The 12,785-nt window shown below is 34.6% G+C and overlaps 1 protein-coding gene and 1 pseudogene across 1 annotated transcript; both read left to right on the top strand.

Moving 5' to 3' along the window:
- The first annotated feature begins 6,101 nt into the window (after positions 1 to 6,101).
- Positions 6,102 to 8,551, top strand: LOC128189969 (uncharacterized). The gene is made up of 3 exons (XM_052861814.1): positions 6,102 to 6,434; positions 6,796 to 7,067; positions 7,281 to 8,551. The coding sequence occupies exons 1-3, from the start codon at positions 6,133 to 6,135 to the stop codon at positions 7,550 to 7,552; spliced, it is 846 nt and encodes a 281-aa protein (XP_052717774.1). The 5' UTR covers positions 6,102 to 6,132; the 3' UTR covers positions 7,553 to 8,551.
- Positions 8,552 to 11,400: 2,849 nt separating this feature from the next.
- On the top strand, positions 11,401 to 12,785 carry LOC128186662 (uncharacterized; annotated as a pseudogene).

Genomic DNA, 12,785 nt, shown 5'->3' with positions numbered 1-12,785 from the left:
GTACTCAGAACGTGACTTCAAACTTCAAGACACCGTAAATTACGAATTATATGTCAGCCATTTTTGGCATAGTACCACCATTCACGTTGCCTCGCCGGCGACGTTATCGGGAAACGGGGACGTTATTGGAACGGTTAGCAACTACACAATGCTCCAACGAGGACGATTGCACCTTAAAACTTAAAATTTGATCCAGAAATTTTGGCTGTTTTAATGTATTTCAATGTAGTAGGACAAATTGTAGTTTTGGAAATACTGGTTATGTAGAATATGATAACCTCGACGCCATGTTGTTCCTATACTCTGTCCCGAGTTTTTGCTTCCACCACTTTTTGCATGATATTTCAATAATAGTAAATACCTTTGTGCTCAAACTAAGTTCATCCACTAATATAAAAAATGTCCAGATTATCTGTTTTGAAACGCCCCCTCTACCGCTTCAGGTTTCAATACACATTCCGAAATTGAAAGTCTACGGAGATTTTGCATTGCAACAGCCATTAATAAGCCCGGATGATAACGTTAAAAAATTGCGCGATGTATTCCGAGTGTATTCCGAATGGAGAAAAGATGTAAACATTCCCCATTATAAATCTCCGTAAGGAATCTGTTTTCGTTCCTGTGAGTTTTTCCGAGTGGAAATGGATAATTGTTCAATGAAGATATCTTGGATATATTCCCTTTTAACGATTTCAACTGTATTTCTTTCACAGGTATGTGTAATTTTATTAAAAATCATCAAAAAGCGATGGAAGCAATAACTTGGGACAGACTATAATCGGCAACGGTATATTGCTTTGCCACAATCGCTCGCCGGCGTAGCTGCAGGACTGTAGCTCCCGGTCTGAAAAAATTCGGATGGACGACCTGGGAGCTACAGTGCCTACCATAGGAAAAATCTGCAATTTACGGCGTACAAAAATTTGCGCTCGTTTTGGACTTATTAACCTTATTTTCACACAAATTCTGTAAAAAATTTAGTACCATTAAATTCTTCAGCCAATTTACTACTGAAATCGTCACTTTACTTGACGTTTCTGCTAGCTTCATTAACCAACTAGTTTTTTCTGCCGTGACAATGATATAAAATGGATAAAACAATAAAATAAGAGTTGTTGTTGTATACAACACGCACACAAACACTGAATTTAATAATCAGCACATATACAAGATGACTGAATTGATTTGAAAGCATGCTTCATTCATCTCTAAAGAATCTGATAAAAAAAATCAAGGAACGGCGATCGAGTAGTTGTTATGATATTTTCCATCATTTAAAAAGTTTGAAAGATTCTGTTCCGTTAAATACCAATATCCACATGTTGGAAATAATGTTATCCCTCAGATTATGTTTAACCACTTCTGTGCCACAGGGCCGATTTTGGGCCGATATTTTATATATCTTTTATGGCTCTAAAGATAACAGTAATGAAAGTTTTGCACATTTAAAAATTCATATAATGCAATTTTTGTGGATTATATATTTTTTTTTCATAAATTAACAATAAAAAAATATTATATGTACATATGTCCTACATGTAATATTTTTGCGACACAAATGATTCCATGTTACATGAATGCTGTGTTTATGATACGAACGAGTTCTTGCTCATAGCAGTATTGAATAAATGAAATAAAGATCAACTACAGTTTGCACTGAAAATCAGGTTAGAATAATAATTGATGAAACAAATAGACACACGAAGCGATTTAAAATGGCGTCATTTTACGTAAGTGACGCCATAATTACATGTGCGTGCTCGTATATTCTGCTGTTTGGTGTCATGCCCCGCCCACCCAAACAAATGTAATTTACAGCACAGAAAAATGCATTTCACTTATCACTTATTCACAATATTTACGTCTATTTTCTAACTAGAAATCTCAAAATATAGTTCTTTGTCATACAAGTATTTGCCGAATACAGTGAAAAAATATTAACAAAAAAATGTGAGCCGTGATTTTTATGTGACATGGTGATCCAAACAATTTGCCAGAGTAGAATTCTTGCATGATACCATCATATTCTGTTTCACAGATAAAAAATTATGGTTTTGAAAATGTTATATGAATTTATCCCTTTCAATCTTTTACCAACATACAGTTTTAAGTGTAATGCTAATGTTTTAAATGCGTCACAATTTCCAGAACATTCATTTTCATATATATATATATATACATTTATTACTTCTATTTCTTACGGAAACGTAAAGTTAATTCATAGCTTTATAGAAACAACCAGACTGAGATTTACGCGCCTCGTTTATCGATTGGCCGAACCTACATCGACTGAAACTGACAGGACTTAAATATACACGCTCCGTTTATGGATTGGTCAAAACCTACAGCGACCTAAGAGAAATCACAGACTGCACGAAATTATCATAATGATGTCAGACTCAAATTGATTTGGCCGTTTCTTTAAACTAACTTATAGATGTACATTAACAGTAATTTAGTGGATTTTACTTTTACAATATGTTGTAAATTTTGTATTTACTGCCACCCGGTAAATTCAAAATTTACAATATGACACTTTTTAAAATCAATTTTTTATTTTTTCAAAAGGAAGATATAAAATTTAGACAGTAAAATGCTTTCTTAGATGATTCATGCGGGTTATGAAGGTAGTGATCATTGCAGTAAAAATTTATTTATTCTTTCTGCAATGTAGCCACCTTCATATCCCGCATGAATCACCAAAGAAAGCATTTTATTGTTTAAACAATTATTTACATGTGCTTACATTGTATATCAGTTATCACCTTTAAAACAAATAAAAACCTTTTGCCATTTAATTATTATAACACGTAAAATTGTATTTTCATTTTTAGAACTTTGTCATTTACTAATTTCATTCATGTCGGGTTCCTTTAGAAAATAATTCAAAATCTTTAAAGTTAATTAAGTGGAACGTAAAATGCATACATAATTTTGTATGTAGAATAAATCATTTCTAAAAGATTAAATGTTCTCATGACAACTAGTGTTAAGATCGAGATCAAGTGAAATCAAGTGTTTTTCTAGGTGGTAGATTATTTTGACTGTTCTTTACATGTTAACATAAATTGATTTTTATTCGATACTTAACTCTCTCTGTCTCTCTTGAGAGATCTAGAGTAATATTTCAACAACATGTTACCTTCTAACTCTTTTTTTTTTTTTAGGAAGGTCGCCCTATTAATAATCTTAATCAATATCGTTTACGTTTAATATCGTTTTAATATCGTTCACAGAATATATAAACATTTATAACTCTGTCCCGAGTTTTTGCTTCCACCACTTTTTGCTTGATATTTTGATAATCCTAAATACCTTTGTGCTCAAACTACATGTACGTTCATCCACTAATTTGAAAAATGTCCAGATTATCTGTTTTGAAACGCCCCCTCTACCGCTTCAGGTTTCAATACACATCCAAAATTAGAAAGTCTACGGGGATTTTGCATTGCATCAGCCATTAATAAGCCCGGATGATTGCGTTGAAAAATTGCGCGAGGTATTCCGAGTGAGTTTCGAATGGTGAAATGATGTAAACATTTCCCATTATCAATCTCCGTACGTTTGTATTCGTTCTTGGGAAATTTTATGAGTGAAAAATGATAATTGTTCCATGAAGATATATTCGATATATTCCCTTTTATCGATTTCAACTGTATTTCTTTCAAAGATATGTGTATTTTTATTAAAAATCATTAAAAAGTGATGGAAGCAATCACTTGGGACAGGTATATCCTTTTGAATGGGATTGCCAGTTTCGTAGGAATGTATACGTAAAATTACCGAGATAGAAATTAACAACCGATTGCGAAATTAGATTAAAAATGAATTCCATGTACACACGTTTTATGATGAAAAGAAAGGCGCCTGCATTTGCACGCAATGTACTCGGTCATTTTTAAGACACGATGAATTGATGAAATGATCATGATTTGTTTGTTTGCTTCATTTATCCCAAAAGAACATAGAGATAGGTAGTTGTTATGATGTATTTCATATTTCAAAAAATTTAACAGATTTCATTCCGTTCCGTTAAATACCAATATCCACACGGGTATTGGTATTTTGCGGAACGGAACGGAATCATAAGAAAATTATTTATAAGTATGGTAACAACATTTGTTATCTCATCATTCATTCAAATTTATTTCAAATAAGACTATCAAGTATTTTTATCGATATTATCCCTGCGCTGCGAATGATCTTGGTATAATATGAATTCTACTTGATATAAGCATTGCTTTTTTGCTAGCTTCATTAACCAACTAGTTAGTTATGCTGTGACAATGATATGAAATAGATAAAAAAAAATGAAAAAAGAGTTGTTGTTGTATACAACACGCACACAAACGCTGACATTAATAATCAGCAAATACACAAGATGACTGAAATGATTTGATAGCTTGACTCATTCATCTTTAAAGAATCTGATAAAAAAAATTCAAGGAACGGCGAGTAGTTGTTATGATATTTTCCTTTATTTAAAAAGTTTGAAAGATTCCGTTCCGTTCCGTTAAATACCAATATCCACACGGGTAATGGTATTTTGCGGAACGGAACGGAATCAGAAAAAATCTATTCAGAAGAAAGATAACTTTAGTATTTTTCATCGAATTTACACACACAGATTAATTGAGTTTAGTTTAAACCTCAACTTTATATTTACAGTGTCAATCTAACATCTTACAAGCTTATCTTTTAAAAAGATTGGTGAGCTAGCGCTGTACTCATCATAAAACACAGAAGCAGATTTCTAAAACATTGGTTTATATTTCTGAATAGATTAATTATAAAATAAGAAGGCACAGTGGTGTACTGGAATTGTGCTGGAGTGGGGTCTCAATTTAGAATTGTGAATCTAGAGTGATTCTATCGGCAATGACATAGCTCATTGACTGTGCCTTAATCATTATGTATCTACTGTAATTTCAATTTCGAAGAACCATTGGTACTGTCATGCAGCAATCGTATCTTCTCGGGCCTTTCCGACAAGCTCGGAAAACATATCCGGGGTTGTTTTTCGAGCTTGAAGGAATTTTAAGATAAAGCTAGCTATTTATTATAATACATTGTATCTAAAATAACTTCTGTTACGGTTTTTTACATTTACAATAAACACACAAAACTTCAAGTGAAGATTATAAAACGAAATTCAAATAGTATAGTTTATCTACAGTAGAACAGTATTCCCAGAATCCCCTACAATGGAGTCGAGCATGCGTATTCCAGTGAAAAGGACTAACGTTGTTGCTATATTGTTTCTTCTTGCTTTTTTAAATTAGTACTAAAATATCAATTATGATTACAAGTAAACCTGATTATACATTAAAAGAATTTTGTCCAATTTCAATAATTTTGTAATGATGATTGGTGTGAACAGAAACAACATTTTAACATTATTTTAGTGAAATTTACAGCGTTAAACTATTTTAAGAATGAAAATTAAAATCATGATCTTAGTCAGTGTTGCGTTTGAATTTCACGCAAATGACACTGAAAGTGAAATGGGTCAGATAAAATGCAGTAGTGCAAGGGCATACACTTGATCAAATATATTGAACATTTTCATGTCTTACCACTGTATCCCCATTATATCAAAAAGTGCTGGGAGCTGTATGAAGTCGCTACGCATTTCATATAAATAAACGTTAATTGCGGGAAATCCCAGTAAATTGCTGTTCATACACTGTTTACATTGAATTTAATAATTGTTCTTACTTGAATATTTTAAGCTCCCAGCACTTTTCGAAATTTTGAAGGTTCATTTTACAAGTTAGAAACGGAAATAACTATATTTGTTTATGTTATGCCCTTGCACTTTGCATTTGTTCGTATTATTCCTGGTTCATCTATTTTTAGCAGTATCACGTGACAGGGTATTCCCAAGAGACTTAAAAATTGCTCATGCGATAACAAATTATTTAATTTGTATAATCGATAAAATATCACTTTGTTTTAAATTAACAATTTTTTGGAGTAGAATGCACAGATTGTTCAAAGGCTAACATTTTATGTGATAAATATCGCTATTTTTTTATGGACGCCCTTAACATAGCTGAGGGGCTAAGCCCCCCCCCCCGGTTCCGACGCCTATGCTTAATATTCGACAAATGGGAGGACGAAACACAAGGAATGTCCCATTGGCCACCAGTGTTTATTATCGATGTGACCACTTTTCTAATGAAATACGAAAGCGAGGAGAAGGCTCAGCTGCATTTGAACCAATATAAGATCGGTAAAGCATATGAGTACTATACATCAGAGTGGCTGAAGGAGGTGTTTTATCATCCAATATCTACTTCATCTCCCTACTGTTTTCTGCGTGCCAGATGTACTCCATCACAGAGTTTAAATGCAGCGACTCACAGTGCCTGGGTCTGTTTACAGAAAGCCACAGGACATGTTTTAAGTGCATACTGCTCCTGCACATCAGGGTTAGTAATAATTATATAATTTTAAACCTTTTTTAGTCAAATTCTTTAAAGAGATCTTTATACTATAGTGATTATTTCAACTTGAAATTACTTGTATTTACACCTAAAGTATAATTTACTCTCTTCTTATGTGGGTTCCATTATATCCGAGATATATTATATATCGATATTATGAGACACCAGAACATATGAATAAAACCCTGATATGTCTCAAAATATAGCTGTAGCATTCCTTTGAAACTTTTTGTAAAAAAAAAATATTTCAAATTTTATTAACTAAAAGAGTTTATAGCTGATTATATGTAATAGTTTAAAGACTTAATATACTGAATGTTACTCTGATATTTTCAACATATTTCAGGTTGGGACAAACTTGCAACCATGTGGCAGGTCTACTTTTCCGCATTGAATCTGCAAACAAATTAGGCCTTACATCTTGCACCTCAGGCACATGCATATGGGTAAAACCATCTGAAAAGAAACTCCAGCCTGCTCCAACCAGACCACTTGTTGGAAAGAGTAAGGCTGACTATGATGTAATGCCTGAAGCAAACAATGACACCGGGGCTTGCATTCAGAAAACTATTTTAGCCTCTCTGAAGGATGCTATTCCAAATGCATGTGTATTCAAAGGTATATTAAATTAGGAATTTTATTACATTTATAATTATTTTATATTTCTTGATTCTTAATCTAACAAATAGAGGGCAACTGGAACTTGAATGATTTTAAATTAGATAAAAAGGTCTAAAGAAACAAAAAAGAAAAAAACTTCTGTTATTTATCACTAATGAAATATTTTGTTCTTGGGTCTTCTGTTGGTTAATATTCTTCTTTTTATGATAGGAGTGCACACTACTGATGACCAGGATACCACACAGTTACCTGTACCAGTGAATCAGAAAGAAACAGCTGATGTTATGGTTTTTGATGTTTCAAACTATTATATTGACAATATGGTTAAAAACAATGTAGACCATTTCACAGAGACTGAGGTTCAAGCCATTAACAACCTCACCAATGGGTCAATCATCCAACCCCCATTGGACAGAAATGAGGAAAGGACGGATTACGGCATCAAATTTCTATGCTGTCCATACAAAAGTGGAAAATTATAAGAGAAACGCTACACACTGTGACATAAAGCCTTAAGTTTGCTTTCACGTATAATGGGATATAAAAATGTTAATCCGAATGTGATGTCTTTAAAGTATGGACGAGAAATGGAACCAATTGCTAAAATTGAGTTAATGAAAATGTACAGAAAAAAACAGAGATGTATCATTTGATGAATGTGGTATATTTTTAGATGTAGATCACCCCTATTTAGCAGCTTCCCTGATTTATTGGTATCATGTTCTTGCTGTGGTGAGGGTTTAGTAGAATTTAAATGTCCTCTCATTCCAAAATGTTCTACATATTTTTCTTTTTTTTTGCAAATGTAATTTGCCAAGTTGTTTACAAAACACTGAATCACTTACATTGAAACACGGGGCATATTATGGTCAAATTCAGGGCCAGATTGAACTTACAAAGCGAAAATGGTGTATACTGTACATATATACATGCAATGTACCATTTTATGAAAATATTGTGTTTGACCAGCATTTTTATTCAGAAATGTCACCCAACATTGAATTTTTCTATCATTCATTTGTTTTACCAGAGATTCATTCTAAGTCTTTGCAACATCTTTTGACCCAAGAAAGTTTAAATGTTCATACACCGGACCCAATGGAAATTGACAACAAGGTACATGTAGAAGGGGAGACATATTTTTGTCCTGAATGTAATATGGTTGTTATGAATGAAGTGACCAAGCTTAAAGAGCGTAGCATATATTGTGATGTGTGCAAACTTTGGTATCATTTTCATTGCGTTGGAATAACTGACAAATATGTCAAAAGTTTGACATCATGGCATTGTAAAAAAATGCATTCAATCTTCTTCTTCTTAAGCTTCTCTCAATAAATGATCTGAAGAAAATAAAAATTGTTGTAAAATGGTATACCCGGTACTTATATATGAACATGTACATTTTATGTATATCATATATATTCTAATTGTTACCATTAATGTTCATTGTATGTTCATTGTATGTTCATTGTATGTACTATATTTCAGTGCATGACTTGGAAAATAATAAATTGTTTACATTTTCTTTTCATTTTATTTCATATAATTTAATTTACATTCTCTTTGAATATTAAATGCATTTCATAACATGTTATAACAAAATGCCAAAAGGAAATATACTGAAGATTTATTAGTACCAGACAATATAGGGATAGACTACTCGGGCAAAAGCTATTGTAAGTTTTCTCGGTACTTTGGAAGAGGTGGATACATGTTACACACCCCACTAACTATTCTTACAATATCCTCAAGGTGTTGGCACAATGTAAGGGGAATTTCAAACTTCAGTATGCGAAAGTACTTCATTCTTCTAATAGCCTGCTCTACAAAAATCCTTCTATTAGCATTTTTTTGTTTTTTAACATCATTAGCTGGCATTTGACTGACGCCATGTTTGCCCGGGGGGGGGGGGGGGGGGGGGGGCAATAGAGTAGCATGAAGAAGGGTGAAATCTTGCAATAGATTACTAAACCTTTGTCGGCCATAATACAATCAAAAGGCTCTATAAGATCCATAAACCCTGAGTGATGTGTGATATGCTTATCACTGGTCCTCCCACCCAAGCATTCTGAAACAAAGTTTATCATACCTGATGGGTTTATGCTTAATAAAATTTTTGCAGTGTGATGATGTTTGTAATCGCTCCAACACTGGTCTTGGTACACTAAATTTTGGGGTTTTTCTATTATAAATACCTCCGAACAATCAATAATGTGCCTTACTTGTGAGTATTTGGTAGTTCTGAAAGAAGGGGGTAGGTTAATGTTGACTACATCTTTTTGAGCATTGAATACTAAATAGCTCAGATACCTTTTCAACAATTTCACCCATGTTGTGAACATTCTTGACACATATGATAGAGATATCTTAAATCTGTCAGCAAGATCCTCATCTTAAAGACCAAGTCTGATTTTCATGAATGTAAGAAGCATTTCCTCCTTTGGATTTAATTTTCTACAAGCCCTATTTTTCTGAATTTTTTTATGGTTAAGAGTAGTGCAATGATAGGATGGTCCCTTCCAATATCTAACATTTTTAAGAGATGGTTGTATTGCATTGTAGACTGCATTAAAAGCAGACTTGATAGGGATTCCTGTAGAGAATTTTACTTTCCTATCATTGACCAACAAACTCATCATGTCACGAAATTTGAGCTGATTTTGAACACTGACTGAAGTTTTCTTTTTAAGATCATTTAACTCTAAAGTGAGACATCTTATTTGATCTTTAAACTTCCTTATCTCTTCTTCCTTGTACAAACATGTATCACAGTATTCCAAATAATCATGGTCAATCAAATGACTTTTAACATTGTTTGTAGTGATTTCTAAACATCTGTCCTTTGGTGGCTGCCTCCCAACAACAACTCTGTCCATGTGTCCCATATGCAGTGTTGGGTAAGGATTCTTTGGGGTAGGTCCAAGATCCACAAAATTATAAGAACATATTCTGGAATCGTTATTTGGAGCCAAAGTTCTCCACTTTGACTTTGGCGGTTTATGTTTCTAATCCAGATATTTCGGGCATATTTGTCTCGGGATTCTGTGGGAAATGTTCATAATTTGATGGGAGGATCACATGTACATCTCCCAGTTCCAAAATTACAGGAATGTATGACACATAATTGTGATCTCCATTTTTTTAACTTGTTGTCACCATTGTAGCAACCATTGACACAACAATGTCTTCCCGGCATATTTGTCAACAAATTTTCACAAACAACAAACTGTTAAAAAAAAACAAGACTCCAATATCAGCCCGAGGGCCGAAGGCCCGAGGGATGATATTGGTCGAGGGCTGATACAGGTTGTGATATGGAAAAAGGGCATTTATTATCATATTTATAGTCATATCATATGTTGAGTATTGCAGTTCTCAAAAAGATCCTTAACAATAGTTTATATATGGGATATAAACCTACATCAAACTTTGAACCTTCTTGTGAGACCAAAGAATTGTCCTGGGGCCAAAGTCTTAACAATTATAAAGAATCATCTGTCTGATTAGTTTCTGAGAAGAAGATTTTTAAAGATTTACCCTATATATTCCTTTGTTAAACTTTGACCCCCCATTGTGGCCCCATCCTACACTACCTGAAGATGCTTTCACACGAGTTTCAGCTTTGCTGGCTGATTAGTTTCTGAGAAGAAGATTTTTTAAAGATTTACTCTGTATATTCCTATGTAAAATTTTGACCCCCCCCCCCCATTATGGCCCAATCTTACCCCCGGGGGTCATGATTTTCACAACTTTGAATCTACACTACCTGAGGATGCTTCCACACAAGTTTCAGCTCTCCTGGTTTTATGGTTCATGAGTAGAAGATTTTTAAAGATTTACTCTGTATATTCCTATGTAAAACTTCGACCCCCCATTGTGGCCCCACCCTAGCCCCGGGGGTCATGATTTTCACAACTTTGAATCTACACTACCTGAGGATGCTTCCACACAAGTTTCAGCTTTCCTGGTTTTATGGTTCATGAGAAGAAGATTGTAAAAGATTAACACTATATAATCCTATGTAAAAATTCGACTCTCCCCCTAATTGTGGCCCTACCCTACCCCTGGGGGTCATGATGTTCACAAATTTGTACTACACTACATGAGGATGCTTCCACAAAAGTTTCAGTTTTCCTGGCTGATTAGTTTCTGAGAAGAAGATTTTTGAAGATTTACTCTATATATTCCTATGTAAAAATTCGACCCGCCATTGTGGCCCTACCTTATCCCAGGGACCATGATGCTTCCATACAAGTTTCAGCTTTTCTGGTCAAATGGCTTATGAGAAATATATTTATAAAAGTTACAGAAAACACGTGTGTTTGTTTTGAATTAAGTGGGCGTGTCGATATAACATATCGATTGGCTGTTTACGGGTGAATAGGGTGAATTATTCCGTGCTACGCATGACTTGTACACATATAAAGTAGAATTTGGTTATTCGAAGTTCGATGCCACTTTGCAACAGACTACGAGATTCTAACTCTATGTCGTCGAGGCAGACTACAGATTTCCTAGCTGAAATTAGAGACCAGCCTATGGACGACTCTATTCTTGACGATCCCTCCACTCTTACGGCACCAGGAATTTCAAATACAGCGCCCAACAGACCAGAGGCCACGTCGGATATTGCTGACACATTTAACCTGTTCAAATCCTACTTGGATTCCAAACTTGAGAACCTGGAGGACCAGCTTTCCACTGGTAATGACTTTGACTCCTTAGCTAAGCAAATCAAGAAAGAAGTATCCGTTAACTTTAATCACGAAGTTCAATTTCAATTCAGAAATATTGAGTGACTTGACGAAATTACAGAAACGTTTGTCTGTTAAAGATTCATCATCGGCCAGTATTGTTTCTTCTATCATAACAATGTTGTCTAGGAGAAACAAACTCATTCGCATTGCTGACAAGTCTCCGGCCGGTTGGACAACAGTGCGGGAATATGAAAGTGACGACCTCGCCTCTCACTTGGACGATGAGAAACGCATGCGACAAGCTGAAAACCGTGCACTCCGCACGCTTAGAGAGAGACGGCGCTATTGTCCTTACAAGAAACCCTCTGCAATTGTCTCTACTCCTTTGACGATCGCAGTCCTGCTCCTACGTCCTTTCAGCGTTCCTTTCGTCCCTACACAAAGCAACGTAGACAACCCTCGCCATACGATATCTGCTACAATTGCCGAAAATACGGACACTGGAAATCCCAGAGCACAGCGCCTTCAGTCCAGTCCAGCGCCCCCAGTGTTGGCGTTAACAAATAGATCTGTAGAGAAGTATGTTGATCAAAATCAATCGCTTTTGGATAATCAAATAAACTTGTTTTTGAAGCATATTTGCTTACTTTGAAAATAGCTCTGTTCGCAGCAAAAAGGCGTCAAAGGCAGTCTGGCGAAAAATGTCCAGTATTGGCAACGTATTGGAGCTAGCGAGTTCGTTATTGATATTATAAAAAATGGATACGTTGTTCCTTTTCAGAGACCTCCTCCTCCTATGAATTTCAAGAACAACAAATCTGCTCTTGACAATGTAGAAGTTGTAGAACAATCTATTAAAGATCTTTTGGAAAGCGGTTGTATATAAAAAGTTCCTTTTCAGCCTTTTGTTGTCAGTACACTCAGTGTTGCACATAACAAAGGTTCAGGTAAAAAGAGACTTATATCAGATTTGCGTGAATTAAACACATTTGTAGATAAGAAAAAAGTTAAGTTTGAG

This window comes from Crassostrea angulata, chromosome 6, assembly GCF_025612915.1.
Source record: "Crassostrea angulata isolate pt1a10 chromosome 6, ASM2561291v2, whole genome shotgun sequence".
NCBI classification, from domain to species: domain Eukaryota; kingdom Metazoa; phylum Mollusca; class Bivalvia; order Ostreida; family Ostreidae; genus Magallana; species Magallana angulata.
The sequence above is the reverse complement of the archived record's forward strand: the minus strand, read 5'-3'. Positions and strand labels throughout refer to the sequence as shown.

Excerpts from the sequence above, each read along its gene's own strand:
- LOC128189969 (XM_052861814.1), top strand. The coding sequence starts at position 6,133 with ATGTCCCATTGGCCACCAGTGTTTATTATCGATGTGACCACTTTTCTA. Across the intron at positions 6,435-6,795 it reads TACTGCTCCTGCACATCAGG|GTTGGGACAAACTTGCAACC; the intron begins GTTAGTAATAAT and ends AACATATTTCAG. Across the intron at positions 7,068-7,280 it reads AAATGCATGTGTATTCAAAG|GAGTGCACACTACTGATGAC; the intron begins GTATATTAAATT and ends TTTTTATGATAG.